The 18,754-nt window shown below is 38.3% G+C and overlaps 1 protein-coding gene across 1 annotated transcript in view; it reads right to left on the reverse strand.

Moving 5' to 3' along the window:
* Positions 1–18,754, reverse strand: part of CLVS1 (clavesin 1) — an 89,168-nt gene that overhangs the window by 61,680 nt on the left and 8,734 nt on the right. Inside the window, exon 2 of the mRNA XM_023920999.2 lies at positions 3,791–3,965. Within this exon, the coding sequence (XP_023776767.1) occupies positions 3,791–3,965 (175 nt within the window). The remainder of the gene's footprint in view (positions 1–3,790; positions 3,966–18,754) is intronic.

An 18,754-nucleotide genomic window follows, 5' to 3' on the forward strand; every position in this document is an offset into this window, starting at 1 on the left:
TTTCTAAATTGCTACTTGCATGCACTTTCACGAAGATAGCTCTGGTGTTGGATAAAGCAGGGACAAAGAGTGATTCTTTATGCTCACTGGTATACCAAAAAATCAAAAGTCCTGTCTGGAGGCCAACCAACTACATCCTCAGAGCAGAAACCAACCAGCCAGTTGGTTATTTAACCAACCATAAATAAAAAAAATGTCTGGGCTTCACTGGACATGGAGGCTGTTTTCACTGTAACAGTTCAGCCTCGGTTTCCAGAATTATTAGAGGTCTTTGGATGCAGTGGTCAGTAGCAAACATCCTGCATACGGAGAAGTGGCCATTTCTTATATGCTTCACCTGCATCACTATTGTAACGTGGATTTCTGACCTTTGATATTGGACTCTGATGTTTCTATTCTGTTATGCAAAGTGCCAAAAGATTAGTCTCTGGTTAACTTAAGCCACAATTAAATTTTGTCTACCATCATAAGATAATTATAAGCTCAGCATGACACACGAAGAACTGTAACTTCACAGACTAAGAAAACAGAGGCAAAGACATGCTGTGAAGGGGAAAAGCTTTTCACATTAAAAGAGTAAAGATTAGAATTGAAAACTTAGAAAATCATTGGCAAAATAGATTTGTTTTAGACACAACTCTTTCCCCACCTTTCCATCCACGTGAAAATCTTGTGCTTAATGTGTTAAAATTCCAGAGATCTGTAAGGTCTAGGAAGGAGTACAGCATCAGCTCAAAGCATACAGTGACAATTGTCTTTTGCTAAAACAGCAGAGCTTGTTTATCAGAGGTGGCTTAGGCACTACAAAGACATTTGTCCCCACACTGCTGTGACATGATGAGAATTGCCACACAGTACAAATACTTATTTAGCACCTGAACTACTGTTGTTTGAAGTGGAGGCATAAGGCTATTTTTATGTCATTAAATAACATGACTGAGGTACAATGAACTGTCTTGTGTGACAAAATATATAAAGAAATCTATACAGAACAAGAAGTAGTATTGAGCAAAATGTGCATTCAGCAATGTGGTGATGTAACTCCTATGTCATCTTTCTAAGTATTTACAGATTTTATAGTGTTTGGAACTGAGCAGCATATATAATAGCAATATATTAATTTCTGCAGCCAAGTCCACTAGATTTGACTAGTGTTTCTTTTACAACTCAAGATGAATTAATATATGCACCTTTATAATGCTTCCTGTCTGCACTTTAGTGGTAATGCATTGTAGCAGCAGTTTGAGGAAAAATAAATTGAAGGCAAATGCAAAAACATTGAATTGCCAAAAGATTAATTGGATGAAAGCATTTTAAAAGTAAGAAAAAAACCCAAATGCCTTATTTAATATTATTTGTTGTTTTTTTTAATTAATTCTATATGTCAGAAAGTGATGGTTTAAGACACTGAATAAGAGTTAAAAAATTATAGGAAAATTGTTCTGCTATGGCATTAAAATTGCCATTACACAGGGAGAGCCTAAAAGTTTCACAAATAGCAACATATGGGTCCAGCTCCAGGAGAAATTGTAAGAGAGAATTATTTTCCTTCCATCCACTTAATTAGACTTACACAGGATTTAATATAACCCAAAATCTCTTCATAGAAAGGAGGACTGAGATAGCCATGTAATCTGCCTGGCTGAGGATTTGTACTTGCACAGTGCCTTAGCTATGAGAAAAACAAGGAACTGAAACAATCTGCTTTTTTTTCTTTTTTTTCTGGACATCATCATCTCATGGGACAGGACCTGACTTTTTTACTTTCAGTGACTTCCAGTGCAGTGACACTTTTTCTAAAGTATGTAGGTCTCGTCTGCATTTCGACTACATTTCACATAAATTTTACATTAGGACGGCACAAATTCTTTTAAAATAGTAATAGAACAAAGTCTCAATGAAGGTACTTCTACAGCAATGGTGAAAGCCAAAAAAAAACCCAAACTAAAAAATCCCCACCATCATTGTATGCTAAATATGTGTTGTATCAGCATGAATGAGTTGCTTCTAAAACTGGTAAAAAGGAATGCAGCATTCACAACTCCTACTACTCCTACTGCTCAGAAGCCAGTGGTTAGCTAAGTTTAGGGCACATTATCCCAATTTGTACTTTCAGGGAGTCATATTTTTACTAATCCTGGAGAAGACAACAGTAACTTGACTTCAAATATGAAATTAAATGCACCTCAAGAAAGACAGCCTTCTTAAATTGCACACCACAGGATGTCAAGCTAATGACAGAATTATAAGATCAAATTTGGTACTCCCCAGCTTCAGTACTTCCAGTACTTTTGGCAACAAATGCAAATAAACTGGAGGCAGACAACCTGGCAGTGCCATGGCCAGAAATCAAATGGGGTTAAGGCTGGACTGGCCTCTTACTGAATAGATGAAAAAGCAAAATTTGGACAGGCACAAGGATGCTTTGCTAGAATTTGATCTACTTATGAATGTTACTTGGCTTTATCTTCCTTCTGACTAGAAGGGTTTTTTTAACCACAGAATGTTATTCTGAATGAAATGATAGTATCTGCAGGAGAAGATAAGGTATTGTCCTAAGGACTAATTACACAGCTTGACTTTCTATTTTGTTAGAATAGATGAAAATTCCTCACAAAAGGGAACACGGGCTTAAAATTATTGGCAGATTTTTCTGCCTCATTTTTGAATAATAAAACAAAGCAGACACAATCAAGATCTACTTGTAGATAATTTACTAGTCAAAAAATTGTTCCTTCATAAGTTAAAATAAAAATGCACACACCAGAAAGAATTTTACTTGATGTGTTTATGACAACAGGATATCTGGTAAGTACTAAGCAAGAAAAAAGCAATTACTTATATCTCCTTTTAAATATGTAGCAGCATGAAAACATGTGGTCCTTAAGCAAGCAGGTAAAAGATTGAAGTCATCCCTGCTTTGAGCAGGGAGTCAGACAAAATTATCTCCAGCACTCTTTCCAACCTCTATAGTCCTTGGATTCTACCTAATGCCCTCAAATAGTAAGGTTATGTAAAACTATTTCAGACTTAAAAGTCCATCTCAGGTCTAACATCAGAAATGGGCTCAGACTTTAGTGGATGGGGCCAAAGTCCTCTCTGAGCACTGCAGTTTATCCTCATGCTCAGGTTGCCCCATCCTCAGGTTGGCCCATCAGGCCCCAGTTGCCTGGTCCTCACTCTCCACCTAACCCAGTAACAGCACGTGGTTTTAGCTTGCTCCCATTTATCTGCAAGCACCAAGTGGATGTGCAGCCCCTAAACAGTCTGAGCCATAAAGTAACAGGATCCTGTGTGACAAATGAAGGCAGTCAGAATGAGGGCACAACAGGGAGCCTGTCCTCCCTCTTGCCCATTTCTGTCCAACTCAAATGCGTCCTCATGAACACAACAGCACTCTTCCATCTGCTGAGGGATCTGCTCTCATCTCCTGTTACCTTCCCTCTGCATACACATGTGCTTGCATGTGGACTGCGCACTCCAGAAGGCAGGCACTGCTGGGTTCTAATCCCCCCAAATTCTCTGATGGATTAAACATCAAATCTCTAACCCTCCCTCTTAATGCTGTGGTAAGTAACGCACATGCTGGCTACATTGATTTACAGCTGAAATAAAAGTGAAAGACAGACAAAATGAGATGTCTGAAAATCGATCTGTGCTGCAAGTGGATAGAACATTAAAGCATTCTGGATTATCTTCTCCTCCCTTCACTTTGCCCAGTGCCTAATGAAGCAAAAATCACTGTCTGCAGCAATAAAAGTTGCAGGTACACGTGCCACCCTCCACCTACCTGTAACCCTTCAATGGCCAGTTTGAGGATAGATGGTGTCAGCTTGGAGGCTTGCTTGAAGGAGAAGTTGCTCCAGTCTATAATTAGAATGAAGCCATTTATCTGAAGCTCCTGATCTTCAATGAGTACTTCCAAGGAAAGCAGAATAGCCCGAAGGATATCTATGAAGGAGTTCCTAAAGCAAAAGCAGAAAAAAGAAATCAATGGTTGCAGTTATTTTCAAACCTCAAGATACTCAGTTTTGCTGTGGGTGGGGCATGAGTGAGGGACAGGGATTTATTCTGGTAGAATTATCCTGAAAAAGAGTTGTTTCAGAGGTGTCCTTAAAGAGCGCCTGCTCTAAAACTGCTTGGTGGGCTAAATTCTGCTCACTGATGGATAAAATAAACACTGAATGAGATCTCCTCAATTTTGCTAGCAGTCCTCACAATAGATTTTAGCTAAGCTGCATTGGGAAACTATTTGTCTGTGATGAAATGAATCAAATTCAAGCTATCAATTTAAATCCTTGCTCGTTTGGATATACTTTACCAGTTTGCTTCCCTTCTTCTTACTAGTTTTTTGTTTCCCTTATTTTCAGAAAAGGAAATAAATCAGTACAATATTAGTATAAAAATATCATTACAACTAGGTTCTGTGCCTTCCTGCTTGGGTGTAGGGAATGATCCAAGGCTTTACCCAATATAGTTTGACATTGCCTTATTTTTGCAAACCAAATGCAATACGAAAAATGGCTGCATCCACTCAAAACGAGAACTCTTTATTAATTATCAGTAGGCTGGCCACAAGGCTTCCCTCAGCTGTGGGAGATTAATTAAAAACCTTGGAGGGCCTGAAGCATATAAGTAAAAGAGAAGAAAATGCTGAAATGTTTTCTTTAATGTGAAAGCCTGTACTGGGAAGCCTGGGTGCCTCTGCTGGTGGACCTCTGCTCACTACTTCCATTTTCTCAATACTTCCACAAAAGTGGGATTTGGACACTTTAATGACTTGTCCATGCTTATACCCAAGTAAGCTGAATTAGGTGCTCTCCTCACCTGTCCTTCTCATTAGATGATTTACAAACAATACATTCTGTTAGAGAGAAACAAGCAAGGAAAGCTTCAGAAAGTGCAGCTTAAATTTGTGTAAAATGAAATTGTAATATACTGCTAGTGCAATCTGCTTTATTTCAGCATAATTCTCAAGTTTTCATGAGGTCTGAGGTCTTTTACAGGGAAGGTTCATACCATATTCTCCCATGGAGATATTAATTTAGTTATTTGCTGCTTTTTTAATTAATTTAAAACAAATCCACCCAAACCTTCAAGAGCATTGTTTCAAATTCTGCCTGACAGAAAAAACAGATGTGCAGTTAAAACAAAGTTCTCTACCCATGACCTGTACCCCTGAATGGCATCAGAACATGGTAAATTTTTATTAAAAGTAAATGGTGAAGTGTTCTCTTTCTTTTTTCTCTTAGCAGGTTTTGAGTGGAAATATACATTCCTTCTCTAAAGACCTGATCACTTGAAAAAGCTGCTTCTGCACTCTGCCTTTCTGCAAAAGTTAGAAGCTTCTCTGACATATAATGCTGGGGCAATAAATTGAGCTTGAAGATACCTAATATTGTTCTTGCTGCATACCAAGCCACCCCTCCCTCATTTACAGTCACAGGACAACCCTGACCTTTTCAAATCCTATGGGGAAGCTCTGCAAAACAGCTAAAATGAAGGAGTATTTCCTTAGCATCATCAGGTGAAGGCATACTGATTGGGTTGGCAACTGGCATGTACTTTTACTCTGAGTTTATTTTGAAAAACTGTGATATATGACCTACTGCTTAGCTGAAATAGATGACTTTCAAGCAGCAGCGTCAGGTGACCACACTTTCAGTAGTGAATGAAAACAAATACACCCTGTCCTAGGGTGACTTTATGATGCTTGTGTCCCAAATCATCTGTTCTATTCATGCTGGATGTTAAGTTCTGCACCTTTAAGACAGATTCTGAGAGCAAAGGGTGAAAAGAAGTGCACAGTTTGTTTTCAGAAGCTGCCCTCACTCCTCTGCATCCCTTCCCAGACTGTGCTGTCTGCAGCACTGACAGCAGGAGAGAGATCTCCTTTGCTTTTAGTTAGTTAGTTAGGTTTTTTTCAGCTAGCTGAGGCAGAGAAGTTCCCCAGACCTTGGCTTTTCTTTTTCTTGGAACTGGTCAGCCCTGTTCTGGACTGAAAACCCAGACAAACACCAGGAGCTCTCATCTGTGGCCCACTGGGGCCTGAGATGAGACATTTTCCAGTGCTGGAGGGACTGATGGGAGACTGAGAGAGCCCAGCTACACCCCACAGCAAGGATTTTCTGAATTTGCCATCTCTTCAGAACAGCAAGAGGTTTTATTTTTTTTAATATTATTTAATTTTTTTACGCTTGTGAACACTTTGCTTATTAAATAAACAGATTTTTTCCACTTTTCTCCAAGGATATCTTTCCCCAAACCAGTTGGGGTAGATGCTGTTTGAATCTGCTTTCTAGAGGGACCCTTTTGGAAGTTTCCTCCCAAATTTGCCCTAAACCAGAACATACCCCTACATCATATCTACTTAATATATCCTACACTACCCTAGAATCCTCCTTCAGGGTGGTCAGCCTTCCCCAAGAACTGCCCCATGGAAGATCCCAGATGTGCAGTGGCTCCAAAAGTGTCCTCACATACATGCCAGCCTTCTTTGCACTCTTGTTGGCATCAATTAAAAATTATATCATTGACTGGCTACATTGGGGAAGACGGAATAATCATGACCTCAATCCCACAGCTGCAAAACTTAGAATGAACTGAAAGTTTTATATTAACAAAGGTTTGAAAACATGGCCACATTGGGACAAAAAAAAAGGTTTCATCCTTCATTCATGGAAAGTTTTCTTAAAACTACATTTAAACTTATATTCATGATCCTGCTAGCACTGATGATTTTAAAGTCTGTGTAATGATTCCAGTGGGGCTGTCTGGAAATGGTGGATACAAGACATCTTCTGTAATCCACTCAAACTCTAAATGACAATTGAAGTATTTCAATGCAAAATCTTCCCCTCGGACTCTGTGCTGAGGAATTCCAGTCTTTGTTTGAGTGTCTGCATAAATTGCCAATTTATCAAGCAATTACTCACCTGTACTTCCCTGTACTTTCAGTAGCAATTATTTACCTGGGAGATATGGCACTCAGTTTCCTTAGTTTGCAACTAATCTGTCTGTCCCTGCCTACATCCCTCCCCTTTCTATGTATTTGCAATTTGAAGACATGATGTAGGAAATAACACAGAGTGAACACAAAGACGTTTTTCTGATGAGTACAGGGAGACATGAAAGCAGCACACAAGTCCTCCAGGTGGGCTGTTTGCAGACACACTGTTCCGTGAATGCAAAGCTTGGATAGAAATCAGACAGAGTGCCACTTGAGGCTGAAGCCCTCTGGTCTCTAGTCTTGGGGCTTTGAGACAAATCATTCAGCTGTGTGACTGATTTGCATCCAAATAATTTTCTATGCATGAACACAGGACCACTTTTTATTAGTCCATCTCTTTTGTTCCTTTGCTTAATGTTCACTTCCCCTCCTCCAACCCCTCTCTTCACTGGTTTAACCCTCTCACACAGAAAAAAAGTGAAATAAATTACAATTACACAAAGGGAAATGTGTAAGGTTCTGTAAGGATTCAGCATGGAGCCTACTGAAGTGAGCCACTAATGAGTTACAGAAGATTTGCACAAGCCCCAGAAAGAGAAAAAGGAGGAGGGAGAGAGAGTATGCTTATCTGCCTTGGCTGAATGGAAAGGTACCACAAAAGAGGCTCTTCAAATACCCTTTGGAAAATGGGAAGTTAGCCCAACATAAGCTAGTGGTAAGGAACAATAATGTAAGACAAAAGATGAAGATGGTTTAGCTGAGGGATTTGGTGGGGAGATTAGCCAAAGGCATAACATGAAAATAAATAAGAAGAAATTGCTTAATTATAAGAGGTGTAAGCAGGCTGTGAGAGAACCATAAGGCTCAGTGGAGTACCAGGGTGCAATGGGAACAATTAATGAGGATAAAGACATTGCAAGGAAATTAAATGATCTATTTGCATGTATCTGCCACCAGTCATTTTGAAGAGATCCATAGATAACAAAGCTGAGGGACTGTTGGAAAATATAGGGTCAACTAAGACATACGGAAAAAAGTGATACATTTTGGAGAATCAGTAAAGGCTTTTGACATTAATCTTTCTGAATAGCTAAGCACAGGCTCTGTTTTGGGCATGCTAGTGAAATTAATTGGATTATTCAGATAGTTAAAAGTACAAATGTACAGAAGTACTGGCAGCTGAAGCCATTAAGATTGTCTGGTAGTAAGCAAAAAACAAACGTCGCTACAAATCCTGACTGTCCCACAAGACAGCAGACTCAAAAAGTTTGGACCAGTGCCGCTATCTTGGCAGTTGCAGATAATTCAGCTTAACATTCCTAAGTTAATATGCAATAAGATCCTCTCTCCTCTAAGACAAAAAAAGATGGCCAAAGCTCTGTAACATTTGGCTAGCTGCAAACATGGCATAGATGCAAATCAGGTAAGAAACCACATCTCGCTTTGTTCCCTCCATACACAAAAAATCACCAAGAGAGCAAAAATGCATATTTTGCTTCTAAGTGGGGAGAACTGACAGTGCCCTGCAAGGAGGATTCCCACTGGGAATAAAACACAGAAGAGGAAGCAGACAGAAGGATCAGAAACACATCTTCAGGTTGCCCCAAATTATTTGACCTAATTCAAGTTCAAGAAGCTGGTTACATCTCAAATCCTGTGTTTAGTTTTGGGCCCCTCACTACAAGGACACTGAGGTGTGGAGCAGGACTATAGAAGGGTAAGAATCTGGTGAAGTGTCTGGACCACAAGTCTTGTGAGAACTGGCTGAGGGAGATGAAGGCATTTAGCCTGGAGAAAAGATAGCTCATGGGAGATCTTACCATCCTCTACAACTACCTGAAAAAAGGTGTCAAGGTGAGGGTCAGTCTCTTCTCTCAGACAGGACAAGGGGAAATGGCCTTAATTTGTTCCAGGAGAGGTTTAGATTGGATAGCAGGAAAAGCTTTTTCACTGAAAGGGTTGCCCTGGAGACATGTGAAGATGTGTAGATGTGGCACTAAGGGGCATGGCTTAGTGGTGGATTTGGCAAAGCTGGTTTAACAGTTGGACTTGATCTTAAAGGACTTTTCCAGCCTAAATGATACCATGATTCTATGAAAAGCTTAGAAAGGGAGACATGAGCAACACAACAGATCCATGCAGGTGGACAAGGAGAGCCCAGGAAGGCACATTTTTAATTGTTCCCAAACACACCCAACCTATGTTATTCATAAAATATGAATAAAGCAAATCCCCTGGAATCCAGTCAATAGTGGGCTTTGAAAAAATGTTCATAAATCATACTAAGTCATTTATTTCATCAGATTTAATTCTCCTTTCTGCTCATGAAGTACTGATAAGAAAGCCCCCATCTTCTATTATTGTAATATTGGAAAACCTCTGTGTTTTTTTAATGTGCCTATTTATTTTAGAAAATTAAACCTCACCCACCCCTACTGAAATCAGTACCAGAAATTGTTAACACACAGTCCTTGAGGATTCATGTCTTGATTCAAACTCATGATCCTGAGTAACTACCCTGCTTCTCTGGCATCAGAGGGAAATGGAAATCACCCTAGCTGCTGGAAGACCTGATCTTCACAGCTTATCACTTTCGGTGAGGAAAGGTCTCTCATATGAACCATGCACAATGCAAGGCAGCCCCTTGGCTAAAGAATAATCAGGAAGAATAAGTTCAAAATGAAGAATCACAAATGGACAAGGTGACTCACTTGACTAATCCTGCACTCGAGAAGATGAACAGTCAAACAGAGGAGCTCACAGCTGAGTCATGCACTGAAAAGGGCTTGTCTCCTCTGTCTGAGGTCTGAATAGAGCATGTATGTGCAGAAATTAGCTAGGCTTGCCTGCAATTCACAGAGGAAATAGGTTGCATTAGCAAGAAATATTCACAAAGAATATTTTGGCCTGCTGTAGGTAGCTTCCTTCATGGAATAATTCAAAGCCATATAAACTTGTTAGCTGCAAAAAACATGAATAATTCATTGACTTGCAAACCAGAAAAAATATTACACAACAATATAAGGGTAGTTTTTTTTATTTTGTATTAACCCTTCTTGCCCAAGCTAAATTACCTACTTTTTTTTTTTTTTAATTTATTTCTCTGTCAAAACAGAATACATGCACAGGAAACTCCTACTGATTAAAACACAGATTGCCTTAAGTTAATGTCAGAGCTCCAAATTAATTCTTCTGTCGCATCCAGTGTAGCTATCTTTGGTTGTTCCAGTATGCCAGCTTCAAACAAGAACCTCCCCTGTTTTGCAACGAAAAGATAGCAAGTTTCTCCCCACAGCATCTGTGTCATTCTATAAATAAAATTCACAAGTAACTTTACATCCAGGACTACACACTGGATAGATAGGTGTACTGTCTTTTTTCTTCAGAAGTGCTTAGTCCAGTAATGCGTTGGATACAAAGAATAGCATAGACTAAGCTGAGACCTGAACTGTATTTCACATTTCTAATGTTAAAAATGCATGGCTTGGTTTGTCACTGAATGAAGGCCATTCACACACAGATATCTGGCTGGCTTTGAATTCCTGCTTAGAATGAGCTGGAAGCCTCTGCACAGACAGTGAAGACTAAATGTACAAGCCTGAGAAAAAAAAATTACTTCAATTTTTTTTTTTTTTATCATGCAAAAATTGCCTCTCAGTGACTTCCTTGAAGATATAAAAAATTTCCCTTGTTATGTTTCTGCTAAAGAGAGGTTCTTGTACATAAAAGTATTATGAGGTTTTTTTTTTGCTGTCACTTTCCACTTCAGTTGGACTCCATAGCAACCAATAGCCCACGAATTACACACTCTGCATTCAAGTCTGTGCTACAAACCTCCTCCTACATGCACTCATTCATATTGCAGGCACCCTTACCAAATGAATACTTTGTCCCTGACGTTAATGTGACTGAGCAAGGACCCTTTCTTACATGCAATTTGGCTGACAAACAGGGACCTTCACAGACCCTGGGTTTTGGGAGGGAGACTTGGGAGGTGGTGGGGCTCTTCAGACACATAGATAGAACCAGCTTCCACCACAGAGAAGCTAGCATCTGTTTTTCCCTTTGCCTCAGCCCACAGAAGTGTCACACCACTTAGCAGGGGATCAGTCCATGATCAAGCACAGAATTGTGCTTTATTCACTCTCATATTCCCGAGAGTTCAAAAAAATCCATCCCAGAGCTCTCAAGAAACTTGATCCAAAACAGAGAAGGCAACAGATTGCAACCTATCACCGCACAAGCTCTTTGACTGCTCCTAAGGAGTTCTTGTGGATGCAGCAGGGCTTGGCTGGCCTCCCATGAGCAGTGTACAACTCTGCTCAGCAGCCTGCTGCTGACAGGAAAGGTCAGAATTCAATCTTGGGTGCAATAGAACTGTTCCTCTGGCTGTGGGTTTGGTTTATTCCTTTAAGAATTAAATATTTTTGAGATACACATTGTTTATTTTCTCACCTTTTTAGTACCCTGGGCCATGTCATGCTCGCGCACTGTGTAAATTTCTCTGCTGAGAAGGAATAAATGACAATCACAGGCAGTGTGTTATGATATTGTAGAAATTATTAAATGCCCTATATTACAACTCCTAAGTGCAATCAATAAATCAGTTTGACAGAGCCACTGCTGTAATTTGCCTGGCTATTCCCAAAGGCAGTGTCCCCTGCGAGAAGCATGGGAAAGACAGGTAAAGAGTTCATTACAGCATGAGCAGAGCCGGGGACTCCGTGGTGGTTTCAGCTTAGTGGCCTCCACTGTTGGAAATTTAGGAGATGGCATGTGGTAACACACAGATCAGGATCTTGTTCAGGAGGTAGTTTTTAATCTCCTGTGGTGATCTCACCAATGTTGTGATGGTTTCCCCAAAGCACAGCTGTAGTAATAATGAACAAAATGAATAGCAGGTACATGAATGGCTATGGCTAGAAGCATTAGGATTGATGACCTCTGTTGTTTACTTTACTCTGTGTGATTGCACAGCCTTTTCTTATTCCCTCTTGGCACTGAAATCCATCCTTGCATCACACTAAGCTATTTGCTCAATTTCTTGCACCATTGCATTTCACAAGTTAATTTTTCATTACAGAAAGGGAAGGGATTTTCTTTTGAACATTATGAAGCTACTGTTTAATGGCTGAAAGCAATTATGCAAAGCTCCTTTGCTTTGTTATTGGAAGGTACAAATGGCACCACTGATTCAGTTTCCCTGGGATCATGTTTCCTCTGTGTGATTCTACTCTGTCCCCTCTAGTTAAATCTCCTCTGCATCTTCAGCATCTTCCCATCTGAAATCACCCTGAACTTTTTGTATTCTCTCCTAATGCAATGGTGATGACTTCACTCATTCATAACACTAATGAATTCCTTTCCTTGCCTTTTCTTTTTCTTTGGTCAGATAGTTATAGTTTTTTACATCCCCTTCTTTTTGAAATAATACAGTGTAAAGTGAATTTCATATTCAACAATAAATACACTTCTTAATTATGCTGTCCATAATGACACAATGCTCTCCTTAAAATGTTAAAAGTAATTGAAAATCCAGATGAAAGTGCACAGAGTTTAGAAAGGGTGAAAGATCTCCATATCAAATGTGGCCACAAATTCAAACCAAACATTTTCTTGGACTTCTTTGCACAATAATGCTGCTTTTCTAGGTCATTCTAGAGTTTTCCACAATGTTTGCTAATCCTTACTAACCAACATGACTTTTCATTTACTGTCTGTCACATCACCTTTTACCTTACCTGTCTGCCAAAAGAATATTACTACTGAGGGTTATGATAACATAATTTTGCCACTTGCAAATCCTACTCTCTGTCTAAAGTATCAGGACCCCTTTTATTTGCAAAATGAAAGTTCAGCTGTATTTTTTTTTTTTAATTAATAAAAAGTTCACAGGAAGATCTTTTATTAGCTAACCAATGGCATATTTACATACTTTACCTTAAATAATTCCAAACAAATTATCTAATTGTCCCTTTGATTGCAAACAGTCACCTTTACAGCAGACCTCAGTGATGACTAGACCAAATAGTAAAGTTAAAATCAAATAACTGCTCACCAATTCACATATTTTGTGAGTGCTGTGTTCAGAATGACTAAAGTCACATTATCGTTTGTGGACATCCAAACAGCACCTGGTTACTCAGCCCAGAAAGCCTCAAAAAAAAAATGTGTCTCTTGAGAGATATTGGGAAAGAGGTTACCAAGAATTGAAAGAAGTGGCAAAAAGTAGAAATGCAGGTATATATTAGTAAACAGATATATATTAGTAAACACCTAAATTGGCTGTTAAAACAGCCAATTTATGTACTTGCCTGTACTTAAAATCAGGCAGTGAAAGTAGCAGATACAAGAAATATGTACAAAACTCATGTCAACCACAATAAGGTTTATAATTTGTTTTAGTTGGAGCCCTTCAGGGCACATAAAAGACAGACATGAAATTATTCTAATAATTTCTTATAAATAAATGAAAAAAATGTGTCAAGTATTATATATCATAGAGCTTTCCCTGGAACAATAAGCAACTCTGATATAGCGATAAGATGGAAGAACTTGATATTATTGATATAGAAATAATCACTGGGGAACTCAAAAGAGATGCAATAAAGATTCATAAGACAGCAGTCAAAAAAAAATCGCTTCATGTTTCTGCAGAAACAATGCTGAAAACTTGTTATAATGATTCGAGTGAACAGGAGAGAAGAATAAAGGAAAAAAAATGAAATTGTGTAGATTTATGTAATAAAGGCTGATAAAAGTGTATAGAATCATGGTGCTGCCACTTTGCAGAGGTATGTTGAAAAGGATATACAGTGCCATGAAGCTTGAGAAAAATGAGCATTTTCACCGTATCTACTTTTGAGTGGATCATATTTCACCCAATTTCATTGAAGAAAGTGAAGGAATAAAGAGCAAAAACCATCCCCCCTTAAAAAGAAGATTTATTTTTTTGTCTGCAGAAAGAACAAATAAGCCCCTTCTGTAGAAGACTGCAGACTTTACAGAAACTTTAGCAAGATGAAAATAGGTTGTGGTCCAACCAGCAGTGAAGAGTCCAGCAACATGTCACCAGTGAAATTTAAAAAAAGGTATGTCTTTTTACTCACATTCTCCAAGTCTGCCCCAGAATTCACTGGGTATCCAACTTTCTATGTGGACAACAGCTGACAGAAGTTGCTCTGGGAGGTCTGGATTCCAGACACATGACTCCCCAATGTATCAATCAACAAAATATGATAACTGAATGAATTTTATAAGTAGCTGGTAGAAAAAGAAAATTATGGAACACCATCAGTCTCAACCACACAATATTGCAGTAGAAACCTTAGAAATGTAATTCTCTGGCAGCATAAATGACCACCACTGTAACATCTCCTAAAAGTGCAGGGAATGAAGGGGAATTACTGAATACAGAAGCCAGATATAATCAGTGTTGTTCTATGTGGTGTTACAAGCCTTTCACTAAAGGCATTTTTGTGTGGATGGCAGGAATGGAGAAAACCTAAAGCCTAACAAAACCTAAAAATCTCTTTCTGTGGATTCAACTACCACTTAGGCAGAATTGGTTGGGTTTGAGGAAGTAAAAAATGTTGAGATCCTGAGATGGCTACAACCACCTAATGAGAAAACAAGGATGAAAGTATTCCTGGGATGTGCCAGGTTCCTTTGAAAAAATTAGTGCTTTGGAATGGGTTGGGGTTTTGGGGATGTTTGTTTTACCTTCAAGTTGAAAATTACAGTTTCTTGAGAGAACTGAAGGACAAAGGGAAAAAATGTGAGCCAAGCATGGTTTCCCTGAAATTTTTCCAAAGCAGCAACCTGTGCAATATAATGTTATTGGCCCAACTCATTTAGAAATATAACAGTGCTGAGACTGGCCTTCTCAAAGTAGATGAAAAAAATTATTGAACAAGAACCTTAAAGTTCAGGCTGCAAATTGAAAATTATAAGCTGACAGGGCTGCAGTTGTTTTCAAAATGTCTTTTGTGCAAGATCAGTGGACAAAATAAGCTAGAGTCAATATTTCAAGTATGATTTTAGATAATCACAAAAGGGAAAATTAAACCTATTTTGAAACTCTAAGACTAGTATTCATAGTTTTTGAATACTTCAATTTATGTGAGGGTAGAGGCTTAGTACATTATTTCCACATTACTAAAAAAAAAAAAAAAGTCAAAAAAAGAGAAAACAGATCTGTCAATCTACCTGAAGCAATTAATCAATGCTTTACTTATAGTTCATTATCTGGATTTGATACCTTAAATTTCTGAAATAAAGTCTGCCTTTTAACTGAGATTTCTAATTCTGTGATCTAGCAGCATGAAAGATTTTTCTTGAATGGGATGGGGTAGACCTTGGTGCAACATGCTAAAAGCAGCAGTAGGTAGCAACTGCTTAAGCTAAGATTCCAAAGACAGCAGAATTTTATATCCTTTGTACTGGATGTATAGTAATTTAGAAAAGAAGCCCAGCCTGATATCCTTATTCTCTTGAAGCCACTACACCTTTATGGTACGTGCCAGCAATTCCCAGTAGGGTAAAAATGAGTCTTGCAGGGGCAATGTCGTCCTTGCCCTGCAATAATAATGTTGTATAATTATTTTGGGGAGACCATCAAATTTTCTTAGGAATTTCCAGTGAAAAACAATCTAAGTGGTTCATGAACTATTAAAGTGAGTTGAAATGAAAAGAGATTTTTATGTGAATTGCCTTGTTAAGGATACTGAAATAAAAGTTTCATTAATATCTTATTAAAGAAGTTATCAGCAACCTCCTAAATTACTCTGACCTCTAAAGCATATTTATATGTGTGGAGATTAGTCTCTTCTTTCTGGCAACTGCTGTTTTTGGTTTGCTGTTTCTGGGGGAAAGGGTTGCATTTTAAGTTTCTAGCCAACTGGAAACTATAAAATGACAATGTAATTTATACGCGTTTATTTCTGTTTGTATTTCTTTTTATTCTGAAGCTAAAATAATTAATTCAAAGTAATTTTTTCACACCTCTAATAAGAATTTTCACATAGTCAATACAGAAAATTACTGAAAAAATGTGATTAATTGAAGTAATGACTCTGTACTACTAATTAAATTATAAATAATTGTTAATGAAGCAACATTTGTAATAATTAAGTACAGAACATAATAGGAAAAAAAAAAAATCAATGCTTTTGAATTCAATGCGCAGTGATGTCCTGCCAGACCCTATGTTAGAAATTGAAGGAAGCAGCTCTGGAATCATATAGCAGGACTTTTACTTCCAAACACAAGCACTGAAATAAAGATACAAGAGAGCAGGGAGGCCCTGTTTGTCAAAAGGCAGCCAACAAGAGGCAAAAAAGGATCAGTAGACATTGCCACAGAAAATACAGGTGCATGGCCTTGAGAAAAATTCCAGCAGAAAAACTCGATATTAGGAGCAAATGTGTTAACCTTGAACAAATAAATCACTCCTTGTTATTACATCCTCTTGTTTGTGGAAAGCATTTAGATGCAGTCATTCATATAAGGTTTTTTACAAAGAAACACCTAACTTTTTCGTCCTTTCCTTTCCATAAAAAAGGAAACAAAACCCAAAACCCTCACAAAAAAAAAAAAATGACCCAAAAATACATAAAATTTTTCATTCTTTTTTTAACCTTTTAACTTTTAACTTTTTTTAAAGTTGCAAAGCCTGCTTTTCAGGAGATGTCATCAGACATGTTTTCATGGTATCATGGGATGATTTGTTAAAATTGCCGCATTTCTTAATACTACACTGGTAGTCCTTTTTTTATATGTTTTTGTCTCACAGTTTAGACTATATTGAAAGGGTAAAATTAGGTATGGACAGTCCATTTTACTGTCTTGGCTTTTCTGTCTGGCAGATCTCTGCACAGCCTTAAGACACCTTGATTAGAACTGCAAAATTAATTTTCATAAGAGTAACTGTAACACATACTCCTCTTTATTCCTGACAATATTTTGATTTCACCAAAAGATTACTAAAAGGCTTTATGCAGTATCAAAGAATAAGTCTAAGTGATCAGCCCTTTGCACAATGATTCCAGTTATGTCACAGCTAGCTTCACTTTATAAAAACACATTTCAGGCTCTCTGTGATTTTTCATCTTGATCTGGCAGAGCTCTTGACTACTCCATACCCTTGTGTTAGGCTGACTTAGCTTTGGTTAATATTTTTGCAACAGTGTTTAACGGTCAAGTAAATGCGCTGCTTTTGTTTCTGTGTGAGAAGTATGTTGAGTCATAAGGTATTTAAGAAAATGTCTGAAGCAAAGGGTATCAGTAGTGTCATTGCTGATGGGGAGCCCACAGAATGCCACAGTTACCTGTATCTTAATCATTGCAAAATATTTTCTAATATTTGGAAATCTAATTCTGTTTAAGATTTGGGATGATTTTGCTTTTATTCCATATACCCACTGTTTACTACATTTTGTTAAGGTAAATTATTATATATAGGAATACTTTAATCCCACCTCTTATTATCTTCAGCTTTCACTACATTGTCATATTTTCCAGACTTCTTGTTGTGTTATTGTTTTGTTGACTTAGCTCAGACTTGTCTCTCGTGCTAGAACACAGGTTCCAGGACAGTTGAGGTGGGTAAAGGTAACTACTGCTGTCCTGCTGACAACGTTCCTGTAGTACAGCCCAGAGCCTTTGCTTCCCCAATGGTATCACTTTATATAATTTCACTTGTAGTCCATTCTTTACCCTCAAATCCTTTTGTGCCCAGTCAATATTAGTTACCCATGAACACCTGATTTAAGAAATCAAGAGGTGAGAAAATCCCAGTAGAGACAAACCTGTCAGCCAGGACGGAACCAGTAAAGACCAGTAATGTGTCTGGTGTCTCAAGCCTCCTTGGCTTTTAACATGGAGCCTACGTCTGCTAAGCCTCTTTCTGAAGTAAATCCCAAAATGATCCTGAAGTACTTTTAAATGATTCATTTAAAATGTTCTCTGAGAGAAAGTGAATGTGCATGTACCTGCATATACATTTTATCAGAGAATAACAATAAGATGCTGGAAAAAGAAGAGGCACTCATTGGCAGCACAGCATACACAAATTGCCATTTTCCCCAGACTTGCAAGACTCTTTTATTCAAACAGAATTGAAGGCTTTATCAGAATAAAAGTGAATTTAAATTGCAGGAGCCAGAAAGAAGTGACTTACATGTAAATGAGAACCTAAGAAATGGGAAGATTTCCCACCATCTCTCCCTAGGTCGGAGTTTATTCCTCTTCCTTTTTTACTTAGTTTTCAAATGAATATTGCAGTACACTTGGAAGCAGTATTTTTCATCAGTCTCCTTCAATATAAATCACATTTCTTCTTTTGTACCTATACAACAGACAGGTAGGATTAACCCTGGGAAAGCAAGGCAATGAACACTTATGGCGAAACCTTGCAAAGTGAGAACAGCTTAGATGATCACAGCTTCAAGATAACAGAAGAGGATGAAGATGACTTAGACAGGGTTATACCACATTCAGGTGTAGATTGTCCTGGTTAGAAATACCCATACAAAAGCAATCCTGTGTGCTAACACACAGCCTAGCACTCTGAAGCTCTGAAGGCAGCACACGTGCTCTGTAGATTGATCTGTGCACATCTAAAATGCGTGACTGGCATCTCTTGGATTTGCTGTGAAAGGCAGCCAGGAGGAAGGAAACAGTGAAATTTTTAGCCCTGGCAAGGGGAAAAAATGTTTCTGATCACACCATAGCAGTGTGATCAGTCAGCAGTGGCCTTGTGTTGTTACCCCTGTTTTTCCACCTGTGCTACTTCATTCATACCTG

This window comes from Cyanistes caeruleus, chromosome 1, assembly GCF_971803275.1.
Source record: "Cyanistes caeruleus chromosome 1, bCyaCae1.hap1.1, whole genome shotgun sequence".
Classification (NCBI taxonomy): domain Eukaryota; kingdom Metazoa; phylum Chordata; class Aves; order Passeriformes; family Paridae; genus Cyanistes; species Cyanistes caeruleus.